A 13136-nucleotide genomic window follows, 5' to 3' on the forward strand; every position below is an offset into this window, starting at 1 on the left:
GGCTAAGGTTACCCCAAATGGTAGTCTGTTAAAGCAAAATTCCCCAATAAATGTTACAAGTATTCTCGAGTACTTGTCTAATGGCCTTGTTCTACGGCATTGGCGTTAACTGTTAATGCCTGCTATTTAGACTACTCAACACAGTAAGTATATTAACTTGTTCAGCTTAGGAACTGATGTGTAATGGTGAAGTAATTCTGAATCCTCTGAACAGCTTCCTCAAAGGTACTCATTACTGTGGCTCTATTTTAATTACTAGAGATTTTTTTCAACATTTTTAACAAAGAAAGTTGTGGTTTCTAGCATTCTGCTAGTGAAATTGATGCTTTCTTCTGTTCGCCTAGATGACATTTTTAAGCTTTTTTTCTGGGCAAATTCCTTTCACGGACCCTTGCACATCTTTTCCAAATGCACCTCTGTACTGTGACGTCAATAAAACTTCACATTAAGGCCACATATTTATTTATTTGTCCCAATCTTCTAAAGTGCACATAATTCTTCAACTATTGTTATTCTGTTTATTTATTTCTGCAAGTATTTCACATTCACAGTTGTCCCTCTGAAACTTGCAGTCTTTATATCAATGGGTTTTATAATTTTACTCTTCTGTCTACTGTCACTGTGCCTCAATGAGCCTAGTGACAGTGACACATCTAACCATCTCAGCTTGCTCCTTTGCCTCATCATTGTAAAAATCATTGTCCTTGGCCTCGGGGATCTCTAACATTTCTTCCCGAACTCCCAGTCACGCCTACAGAGAGTTCTACACAATGGTCCCTGGTCTATTTCCAGTATATCTAGCTTTTACTCTCTTTTATAGCCTACAATTTTGTTATGTGCCTCTTCCCAACTCAGAAGTGAAGGGTTTCTTCTGGAATGGGGATGCAATTATTCTATTGCTTTTCTCAAGAGTGCTATTGACATTTACCTGGTTGACTTGTTCAGGAATGTTATGACTGACTTTTGGAGCAGGTGGGATCTGAACCCAGACTTCTGGCCCAGAAGTAGGGCCATTACCACTATATCACAAGAGCCCTTCCAGTAAGTCCCCTTTACACACAATGACAGCTGTCAGATGCCAAAACCCTTGTTTTGAGTTGCTGGAATGAATTAAGTGACCATAGACATCAAGTTGCCTATGTGCAGGACAACCTTTCAATGCCTCCATCTCCAGGAGGTGATGGAGGGCCTAGTGGTGGTATTGTTTAGATATTAATCAGGAGACCCAAGTAATGTTCTGGGGACCTGGGTTCAAATCCTGGCATGGTGAAATTTGAATTTTAGGCAGCACAGTGCCTCAGTGGTTGGTACTGTTGCATCACAGCGCCAGGGACCTGGGTTTGATTCCATTCTTGAGCGACTGTCTATGTGGAGTTTGCACATTCTCCCCATGTGCACATGGGTTTCCTTTGGGTGCCTCCAGTTTCCTCCCACAGTATAAAGATATACAGGTGAGGTGGATTGCCCATGGATGTGTAGGTTGAATGGGTTAGCCATGGGAAATGCAGTTATGGAGCAGGTCTGAGTGGAATGCTTTTCAGACAGTCGGTATGGATTTGATGGGCTGAATATAAGGATTCAATGAATCTATGATGCCCTTTGGTAAAATTACCTTAGGACATACATTAATGATCTAGATGAAGGAACTGAGGGCATTCTGGGTAGGTTTGCAGATGCTACAAAGGTAAAGGGACAGGTAACATTGAGGAGGTGGGAGGCTGCAGAAGGATTTGAACAGGTTAGGAGAGTGGGCAAAGAAGTGGTAGATGGAGTACAATGTAGGAAAATGTGAAGTCATGCACTATGATAGGAAGAGTGGAAGCTTGGACTATTTTCTAAATAGGGTGAAAATTCAGAAGTGCAAAGGGACTTGCGAGTTATAGTCCAGGATTCTCTCAAGGTAAATTTGCAAATTGAGTCAGTAGTTAGGAAGGCAAATGCAATGATGGAATTTATTTTGAGAAAACTTTAAATATAAAAGCAGGGATGTACCACTGAGGCTGTATGAGGCTCTTGACGACCACACTTAGAGTACATGTACATTTTTGTGCCTTATTTCTCAGGAAGGATGTTCAGAGAAGGTTCATAAGAATGGTCCCAGGAATGAAAAGCTTAACATATGAGGAACATTTGAGGACTCTGGGTTTATACTCGATGGAGTTTAGAAGGATGAGGGGGAATCTGATTGAAACTTACAGAATACTGAACGGCCTGGAAAGAGTAAATGTTAGGATATGTCTCCATTGGTAGGAGAGATTAGGACCCGAGGGCATTGCCTTAGAGTAAAGGGAAGACCTTTTAGAACAGAAATAAGGAGAAACTTCTTCAGCCAGAGTGTGATGAATCTCTGGAATTCATTTCCAGATAAGACTGCGGTGTCCAAGTCATTCAGTATAGTTAAGACAGCGACAGATAAGTACTTGAATATCAAGATGATGAAGGGTCATGGGGATAGAGTGGGAGAATTGGGTTGAAAAGCTTATCAGCCATGATTGAATGGCAGAGCAGACTCAATGGGCTGAATGGCCTAATTGCTGCACCAATGTCTTATGCTTTGTGATCTTGCATCATGTTGATGGGCATTAGGCATGGCACATTATGCATCCTTCACTTCCACCCCATTCACAGGTGCAATAAAATTCACTGCATTGGAAACTGGAGGGAACGAATGAGGAAATAAAGACTTGGCAAAAGGAAGCATTAGCCAAAACTGAACAATGGCAGGTGAGATAAATGATTTGTGAATATGTAGACTTTTAAGGCGTTGAAAAATCATTGATGGAATTGTGGAACATCAGAAGGCAGTATGTTACAAACTTGCTTACAGATGCTATCTGTCGGGTGATGGAACTCTGATAAAGCAAAAGAAATGCAAACACGGTTTCTCAACAAATCCATATTAAGGAGTCAGAGAGTGAATTAGAGCTTCAAGGAGATGTACGTGTGAGAGGTAAAGCAGGCGATAAAAGAATGAATGAATGATAGAGAAAAAGATAATTAAAATGGGAATGAAAAACATGGAGAAAGTGAACAAACAGTGTCTCAAAGGGCTGTTTTTCTTTTATTTATAGAATGTTTTGCAGTTCTAATCTCCCTCCAATTGACAGGCACGTTCATGTTGAAATGACTTAGCTGACATTGAATCTGATTATGTGAATGCAGGATTAAGAGCTCATCTTCAAGTATATGTGAATGGATAGTTACAATCCATGAGGCTATACACGTACAATGATGCATTACATTCAAATTTGGGTTATTCACGTTAGGTTTTTTTTGCAGCAATGCAGAAGAATTTTTTTATTGTAATGTATTTTGTTTTATTTTGCAATATTAAACTGTTAGTGATATTTAATTTGATGTACTTTATTGTGGAACTGACAATGAACTCAACTCAAGTGCACTCACTTCTGGTATTAATGCATATGCTGCTGCTTTTGCCAGAAATATAAGATCCAACCTTAAATTAGACTCCTAGTCCAGTGCATTAGAAGCAAGATACAAGCCACTGAAAGCTGTCAGATCAAAGGAGATCTTAATATCCTATTCTTTTAGAATATATTTCCCCTAATTCTCCTGTATCTTTGAAGTTTTTATTTCAAATAAACTTTCAGAAAGTCCATATGAACACTTTTTACAATTGGTCTTCAAAATTAAAGTTTTTAGTGTATTTAGAAAACAAATGTTGTAACTAATAACAGAAAAAAATTTGAATCTGTTGTTTTACAATGTTAAATATTTGTTTTGGATTTATTATGTCACAAAACAAGCCATTGAGTATGGTAAATTCTTAAAAAGACTCTTTTCTTTTCAATCATGATCATTGACACTGAGGCACATGCTCAAATTAGTTGCCACTTTTTTCATGTTTGGACAATATTTACTGTGCATTTTTCCTTATGTTTTGCATCCCTCACCAACCTTTTGAATACATTCATTTCTGTTGGTGAGTGTATCAGAAAAGTCTAAGTCAAGGTATCAAAACAGTTGAGGTAAAGTTGGTGAGCTTTCTCTACCTCTGCTGGTTTCAGTTTGGTTAGCTGTGCTTGTGTTGATGCAAATACAGGGTTGTGTGGGGATGCTGTTTCTTATTCTCTGCTATTAGCTTCTAGGTTGGTGATGGTGTGAATTATTCAATAAAAGAGTGATGGTGCATGTCCATTGAGAGTTGTTACAATGTGAAGAAACTTATTCCATAACAGTTTTAACCTGTCCTTCAATACATGGACATACATGTTGATTTAGAAATTATTTAGTTTGATGCTGAGAATATTGTTTATGCTATATCAAATCTTGGAAAAGTATCCTGTTTTCCTACAATGAATACATTATGAACATATGGCTGGACAATGTTTTCATTTTTGACATGGGATTTTGGAACCACACCTATGGCAAGATGTACTTCTGAGGCTCTATAAGGTTCTGGTCAGACCACATTTAGAGTATTGAGAGCAATTTTGGGCCCCATACCTTAGGAAAGATGTGTTGGGCCTGGAACGGGTTAAAAGGAGGTTCACAAGAATGTTCCCAGGAATGAAAGGCTTAACATACGAGGAACGTTTGAGGACTCTGTGACTATACTTGATGGAGTTTAGAAGGATGAGGGTGGAATCTAATTGAAACTTACAGAAATACTGAGCAGCCGAGACAGAGTGGACGTTAGGAAGATGTTTCCGTTGGTAGGAGAGATGAGGGTTCGAGGCATAGCCTTAGAATAAAGGGAAGACCCTTTAGAATGGAGATGAGGAGGAACTCTTCAGCCAGAGAGTGGCGAATCTGTGAATTCATTGCCACAGACAGCTGTGAGGCCAGGTCAATGAGTATATTTAAAACAGAGATTGGTAAGTTCTTGATGGTCAAAGGTTACAAGGAGAAAGCTGGAAAATGAGGTTGAGAAACCTATCAGCCATGATTGAATGGCAGAACAGACCTGATGGGCTGAGTGGTCTAATTTCTGCTCCTATTTCTTATGGTCTTAAAGGTACTGGTCTTAGTTGTTTCGGACTTTGCACTGATGTGGTCACACAGAATATTATTTAGATAAGAGGTTTGGTCCCTATTCAAATGCTCTGTTGTACCTTTAAGTAGTCAACACTCTGTAAATGTTTGACATTTAATGTTTTGCTGCATCATGTTTCTGAAGCAATTTTGCCAACTCCTTGTATCCATTGTTATTTGGAACTTCATTCTGGAGCTCAATCTTCTTTTGAGTGAGGGAATGCAGTCACTGATTTATCTAAGAGACTAATGAGGATTCTGCCACAAGTGAGTAAGCTGTAAGTTTCTATAGTTTCATAGTTAAGGTGTCATCACTATCTACACACTCTCCCAGGTGCTGGGATCTGCAATTGAAGTGAAATCCTGCCAATGTCCCATGTGCTTTTCAAATTAGATACCAATTAAAAGTTGAGGTTGTCAAACTTAATTTGATTCCTACCAATCTGTTGTCAATGTAACACATGATTTGATCTTTTAATGTAGTAGAGAAGTGTGTTAGTTTGTTCTGCAATTGATTTGATGTCCAATTCCAGAGTTGTTTGAAATCTTAGGAATTGTGTTTTCCATATCAGCGAATTTTCTAATCTATTATATGCATCTGATAGCTTGTTACTTTACAGGTATTAATATAAATATAAAAAAACTAAGATTAAAAATAAAATGGCACAAGTGATGTCACAGTATCCATCCTTAATAGATTTAAAAATCATTGAGAGGAAGTATTGAAGGGAAACAGCTTTTGCAGTGAAAAATATTTAGAATAGCAGAAACTTAGCTTTCAATTTTTGTACTACAGCATTCTCATTGAGTTATAGTCATACAGCATGGAAACGGACCCTTTGGTCCAACCAATCCATGCTGAATATAATCCCAAATTAGTCCCTACCTGCCTGCTCCTTGCCCATATCCCTCCAAATCCTTCCTATTCAGGTATCCGTCCAAACATCTTTTAAACATTGTAGTTGTACCCACATCCACCACTTCCTCAGGAAGTTCATTCCACATGCGAATCACCCTTTGTGTAAAAAAAATGCCTCATGTCTTTTTTTTCAATCTCCCTCCTGTCACCTTAAAAATGTTCCCACAGTCTTGAAATTTTCCATATTAGGGAAAAGACAACTACCATCAACTCTATCTATACCTTTGATTATTTTAGAAACTCCTATCACGTCACCTGTCAAGCTGCTTCTCTCCAGTGAAAAAAATCCAAACCTATCCAGCCTTTCTTTGTAACTCAAACCTTCCATACCCAGCAACATCCTGGTAAATCTTTTCTGAATACTCTCCAGCTTGATAATTTCTTTCCTTTAATTGGACGTCCAGAACCGGACACGGTGTTTCAGAAGAGGCTTCACCAATGTCCTGTACAACCTCAACATAATGTCTCAACTCCTATACTCAAAGGACTGAGCAATGAAGACAACTGTGCTAAATGCCTTTTTCATCATCCTGTCTATATTCGATGTAAACTTCAATCAATTCTGTACATGCACCCATAGGTCCCTCTGTTTTGCAACACTACCCAAAGCTCTACTGTTAATTTGATAAGCTATACCATTGTATGTTGTATCAAAATGTAATGCCTCGCATTGATATCCATCTGCTATTTTTCCCATGATTGACCCATTTGATCGAGATGCTTTTGTAATCTTAGAAAACCTCTTTCACTGTCTACTCTGCCACCAGTTTTGGTATCATCTACAAACTTACTATGCCTTCTATATTCTCATCCAAATCACTTATATAAATTTAAAAAAAGGACATAAAACTGATCCCTGTGGAACACCACTGGTGCGATGCCTCCAGTCCGAAAAAACAAACCTCACCATTACTCTCTGTCTCCTGCCATTAAGCTAATTATGTATCCGTTTGGGCAGATCATCCTGAATATCATGTGACCTAACTTTACTAATTAGTCTACCATGCAGAACCTTGTTGAAGGCTTTACTAAAATCCATATAAACAAAGTGTACTGCTCTAGCATCATCAACCTTTTTGGTAACTTGCTCAAAAAAAAATCAGTCCAGTTTCTGGGGCATGATTTTCTTCACACAAAACTATGCTGACTATCCTTAATCAGTTTTTGTCTCTCTCAATGTCCAAAATTGTTATTTTTTATAATCGCCTCCAACAAATTACCCACAATCAAAGTCAGACTCTCAGCTCTGTAGTTACCCAATTTCTCCTTACAACCTTTCATTACATAAAGATACAACATCAGACACCCTCCAGTCATTAGGCACCTCACCTGTAGTTATAGATGATACAAATATGTCTGCAAGGAGTTTTCTAATTTCCTCCTTTGCTTCTCATAACGTTCTGCGATACATTAGATTAGGTCCCGCAGATTCATCCACCTTTACATTTTCTAAGACCTCCTAAACTTTCCCTTCTGTAATAGGAAATGTTTTAAAACCATCAACATTTATTTCTCTGTATTCTCTAGACTCCATTTCTTTCTCCACAGTAAAAGCTGACAGGAAATATTCATCTGGTATCTTTCCCATCTCCTGGGGTTCAACACAAAGACAACCACCTTGATCTTTAAGAGGCCCTAGCCTCTCTCTAGTTACCCTCTTGCTGTTAAGGAATTTTGTAGAATCTCTTTGCATTATCCTTAGCCTTATCTGCAATATGCTATCTCATATCCCCTCTTTGCCTTTCTGATTTCTCTCTAAAGAATCCCCTTATACTCTGTTTATATTGATTAAAAGATTCAATTGAACTAAGTTGTCTATTATCTAAAATAAGATTATCGTATATGCTTGACTAGAACCTCAATATCTTTATTCATCCATTGTTCCTTAATCTTACTAGCCTTGTCTTCTCTCTACAGAAAATCTAGTCATCTCACTTCTGAACACTTCCTACTTGTCAGACATCGTTTTACCTGTGAACAGTCTACTCCAATCAACTTTTGAAAGTTCTTGTCTCATACAATTAAAGTTTGCCTTACTCCAGTAAAAAAAAAACTTTTTATGGAAGACTTATCTTTTCCATAATCATTTCAAAATAAATAGAATTATGACCCCCCTCAAATGTTTTCCCCTAGTTTCACTTCAGTCACCTGTCCTGCCTTATTGCCCAAAAGAAAGTTTTTAGTTTTGCACCTTCACTAGTAGGAGCATCCACATATTGATAAAGAAAATCTTCTTGAATATATTTGACAGATTCTTCACCATCCAAACCTTTAACACAATGTCCCTGTCAATATTTGAAAAATTCAAATCACCCATTATTAAACCTTGTAGTGGTTCTGTACGCCGAGCTGGAAGTTTTTGTTGCAAACGTTTCGTCCCCTGGCTAGGAGACATCATCAGTGCTCTGGAGCCTCCTGCGAAGCGCTTCTTTGATGTTTCTTCCGGTATTTATAGTGGTCTGTCCTTGCCGCTTCCAGGTGTCAGTTTCAGCTGTCCACTGTAGTGGTTGGTATATTGGGTCCACGTCGATGTGTTTGTTGATGGAGTTTGTGGATGAATGCCATGCCTCTAGGAATTCCCTGGCTGTTTTCTGTCTGGCTTGCCCTATGATAGTAGTATTTTCCCAGTCGAATTCATGTTGCTTGTTGTCTGCGTGTGTGGCTACTAGGGATAGCTGGTCGTGTCATTTCGTGGCTAGTTGGTGTTCATGTATGCGGATTGTTAGCTGTCTTCCTGTTTGTCCTATACAGTGTTTTGTGCAGTCCTTGCATGGTATTTTATAAACTACATTAGTTTTGCTCATGTTGGGTATTGGCTCCTTTGTTCTGGTAAGTTGTTGTCTGAGCGTGGCTGTTGGTTTGTGTGCCGTTATGAGTCCTAAGGGTCGCAGTAGTCTGGCTGTCAGTTCTGAAACACTCCTGATGTATGGTAGTGTGGCTAGTCCTTTTGGTTGTGGCATGTCCTCGTTCCGTGGTCTATCTCTTAGGCATCTGTTGATAAAGTTGCGCGGGTATCCGTTTTTGGCGAATACCTTGTATAGGTGTTCCTCTTCCTCTTTTTGCAGTTCTGGTGTACTGCAGTGTGTTGTAGCTCTTTTGAATAGTGTCCTGATGCAGCTTCGTTTGTGTGTGTTGGAGTGGTTACTTTCATAGTTTAGGACTTGGTCTGTGTGTGTTGTTTTCCTGTGTACCCTTGTGGTGAATTCTCCGTTCGGTGTTCTCTGTACTATCACGTCTAGGAATGGGAGTTGGCTATCCTTTTCTACTTCTCTCGTGAATCGGATTCCTGTGAGTGTGGCGTTGATGATCCAGTGTGTTTTTTCTATTTCCGTGTTTTTGATGATTACGAACGTATCATCGACGTATATGACCCAGAGTTTGGGTTGAATTTGTGGTAGGGCTGTATGTTCTAACCTTTGCATAACTGCCTCTGCTATGAGTCCCAAGATTGGTGATCCCATGGGTGTTCCGTTGATTTGTTCGTATATCTGAATGTTGAATGTAAAGTGTGTAGTGAGGCACAAGTCCAGTAGTTTAAGTATGCCGTCTTTGTTGATAGGTTCCGCCTCCTGTTTTCTGTTCTGTATGTCCAGTAGGTTGGCTATTGTTTCTCTGGCCAGGGTTTTGTCAATCGAAGTGAACAGTGCCGTCACGTCGAATGAGATCATGGTTTCTTCTTTGTCTATGTGTGTATTCCTGATGGCGTCCAAGAATTCCTGTGTTGATTGTATGGAGTGTTTGGATCCGCTGACCAGGTGTTTCAGTTTCTGTTGTAGTTCTTTGGCCAGTTTGTATGCTGGTGTCCCTGGTAGTGATACTATGGGTCTGAGTGGGATGTCTGGTTTGTGTACTTTGGGTAGTCCATAGAATCTGGGGGTGTTGTTGCTTTCCGGTTTCATTCTTCGTAGGTCTGCTTTGGTTATCTGTCCGTTTTTTTGTAGATTCCTTAGTGTGTTGTTTATTCTATTGGTGAATTGTGGTGTGGGGTCAGAATTCTTCATTTGGTAGGTGTTGGTGTCTGCTAGTAGGTGTTGTGCTTTTTTGATGTAATCTGATTTATCTAGGATGACAGTCATTCTGCCTTTATCTGCTGGTAGTATGATTATGTTCTTATCATTTCTTAGTGCTTTCAGTGCTTCCCTCTCCTTGGTGTTGAGGTTATGTGTTTGTCTTTTTCTCATCATCATAGGTACGACCGTTTGTCTCACTGTTTGTTGTGTCTCTTCAGTTAGTCCATTGTTCCTGAGTGTGCATTCTAGTGCTGCTAGGAAGTCTGCTGTCTTGGCATCCCTGTGGTTGTAGTTGAGTCCCTTGGTCAGTATAGTTCTTTCCATGTCTGTGAGCTGTCTGTGGGAGAGGTTTTTAACCCAGGTGTGTGTTGTAGTGTCCTCTTTTTTGTGTGTTAGTTTGGCCAGTTTTTCTTTTAGTGCCGTTTTTTTGCGATGTGTTGTCCTGTTCTGTCCTATAGTGACAGCCTGTTCTATGGTCCGGGTCCATTCATGAATAGCGATCTTTGAAATTAACGACTTTTGGCGCGCAATTTCTTGTTTGTATTTGTGCAATCGGTTGTGAGCGTCTGTGATCATTACCTGGATCATCCTGAGTCCGTTCTGCTTGGCTGTTTCCCTGGCTTGTGGATTATTGACTGGTGGTCTGTACCTGACACATTGTGGAAGGATTTGATTCTTTCGGCATTCGTGTAGGAACCGGAGTTGTTCATATGTGGCGCTTAGGCGGTTAGTGCAGGATTCCCATTTCCTGGCTTGTCTCAGCGTCTCTCGCCCGTAATGGTTCAAAGTTTGTGCGAAGATTTGTAGCTCGGATGCTTGTTGGATAGCCAACTCCTATTCCTAGACGTGATAGTACAGAGAACACCGAACGGAGAATTCACCACAAGGGTACACAGGAAAACAACACACACAGACCAAGTCCTAAACTATGAAAGTAACCACCCCAACACGCACAAACGAAGCTGCATCAGGACACTATTCAAAAGAGCTACAACACACTGCAGTACACCAGAACTGCAAAAAGAGGAAGAGGAACACCTATACAAGGTATTCGCCAAAAACGGATACCCGCGCAACTTTATCAACAGATGCCTAAGAGATAGACCACGGAACGAGGACATGCCACAACCAAAAGGACTAGCCACACTACCATACATCAGGAGCGTTTCAGAACTGACAGCCAGACTACTGCGACCCTTAGGACTCACAACGGCACACAAACCAACAGCCACGCTCAGACAACATTACCAGAACAAAGGAGCCAATATCCAACATGAGCAAAACTAATGTAGTTTATAAAATACCATGCAAGGACTGCACAAAACACTGTATAGGACAAACAGGAAGACAGCTAACAATCCGCATACATGAACACCAACTAGCCACGAAATGACACGACCAGCTATCCCTAGTAGCCACACACTCAGACAACAAGCAACATGAATTCGACTGGGAAAACACTACTATCATAGGGCAAGCCAGACAGAAAACAGCCAGGGAATTCCTAGAGGCATGGCATTCATCCACAAACTCCATCAACAAACACATCGACCTGGACCCAATATACCAACCACTACAGCGAAAGCTGAAACTGACACCCGGAAGCGGCAAGGACAGACCACTATAAATACCAGAAGAAACATCAAAGAAGCGCTTCGCAGGAGGCTCCAGAGCACTGATGATGTCTCCTAGCCAGGGGACGAAACGTTTGCAACAAAAACTTCCAGCTCGGCGAACAGAACCACTACAACAAGCACCCGAGCTACAAATCTTCGCACAAACTTTGAATTATTAAACCTTATTATGCTTACATATGTCTGACATCTCCCTACATATTTGTTTCTGAATTTCTCTATTACTATTGTGTGGTCTATAGCACAATCCCATCAAAGTGATCTTTCCTTTCCTATTTGTACTGTCACCAAACACTTTTTGCAGGAATAGTTATAGCAGTCATGTATTCCTTAATCAAAACATCACACCCTCTCCTATCTTGCCTCCTTTTCTATGCTTCCTCTAACAACTAGAATCTGGAACCCTGAGCTGCAAGTCTTCTTTATCTCTCGGGCATGTTTCTGTACCAGCAATGACATCCCTATTTTATGTATGCATCAGCCTTACTTCTAATACTCATTGCATTGAAATAGATGCAATTTAGTTCTTCAGAGCTACTGCAAGCTCTGACTTGCTCTTGTCTTTATTTTTCTAATTGACATGGTTACATTCAGAAACCTTCCCCATCAATCCTTCCATTTACACAGCCAGTGAGTTTTGAGAAGATTTATAGCTTAGGTTGAGGTTCTAGTTATAGGTTTGCTCACGAGCTGGAAGGTTCATTTTCAGACATTTCATCACCATACTAGGTAAAATCTTCAGTGAGCCTCTCGATTAAAGCACTGGTGGTGTAGCCCACTTTCTATTTGTGTTTGGATTTCCTTGGGTTGGTGATGCCATTTTATATGGTGATGTCATTTCCTATTCTTTTTCTCAGGGGATGGTAAATAGGATCCAAGTTAATGTGTTTATTGATAGAGTTCCGGTTGGAATGCCTTGCTTCATGAAATTCACGTGCGTGTCTCTGTTTGGCTTGTCCTAGAATGGATGTGTTGCCCCAGTCGAAGTGGTGTCCTTCCTCATCCATATGAGGACGGCATGGTGACACAGTGGTTAGCACTGCTGCCTCACAGCGCCAGAGATCCGGGTTCAATTCCCGCCTCGGGCAACTGTCTGTGTGGAGTTTGCACATTCTCCTCGTGTCTGCATGGGTTCCCTCCGGGTGCTCCGGTTTCCTCCCACAGTCCAAAAATGTGCAGGTTAGGTGAATTGGCCATGCTAAATTGCCTGTATTGTTAGGTGTAGGGGAATGGGTCTGGGTGGGTTGCTCTTCGGAGGGTCAGTGTGGACTTGTTGGGCCGAAGGGCCTGTTTCCACACTAAGTAATCTAATCTAATCTAATATGTAAGGATACTAGTGAGAGTGGGTCCTGTCTTTTTGTGGCTAGTTGATGTTCATGTATCCTGGTGGCTAGTTTTCTGCCTGTTTGTCCAATGTAGTGTTTGTTACAGTTCTTGCAAGGTCCTTTATGAATGACATTAGTTTTGTTGTCTGTATACGGTCTTTCAAGTTCATTAGCTGCTGTTTTAGTGTGTTGGTGTGTTTTGTGGGCTACCATGCTGCCTTGGTCTGAGTAGTCTGGCAATCGTTTCTGAGAT

General features: G+C 40.4%; 1 protein-coding gene across 2 annotated transcripts in view; it reads left to right on the forward strand.

Moving 5' to 3' along the window:
• LOC132817060 (inactive dipeptidyl peptidase 10-like) overlaps positions 1–13136 on the forward strand; it is a 924305-nt gene that overhangs the window by 336984 nt on the left and 574185 nt on the right. Inside the window, exon 1 of one of the 2 annotated variants that reach the window (XM_060827149.1) lies at positions 2703–2724. The exons of the other annotated variant lie outside the window; for it this stretch is intronic. Within the exon in view, the coding sequence (XP_060683132.1) occupies positions 2718–2724 (7 nt within the window). The 5' untranslated portion in view covers positions 2703–2717. Of the gene's footprint in view, positions 1–2702; positions 2725–13136 lie in introns of those variants that run through there. 2 annotated transcript variants of the gene reach the window in all.

This window comes from Hemiscyllium ocellatum, chromosome 7, assembly GCF_020745735.1.
Source record: "Hemiscyllium ocellatum isolate sHemOce1 chromosome 7, sHemOce1.pat.X.cur, whole genome shotgun sequence".
NCBI classification, from domain to species: Eukaryota; Metazoa; Chordata; class Chondrichthyes; order Orectolobiformes; family Hemiscylliidae; genus Hemiscyllium; species Hemiscyllium ocellatum.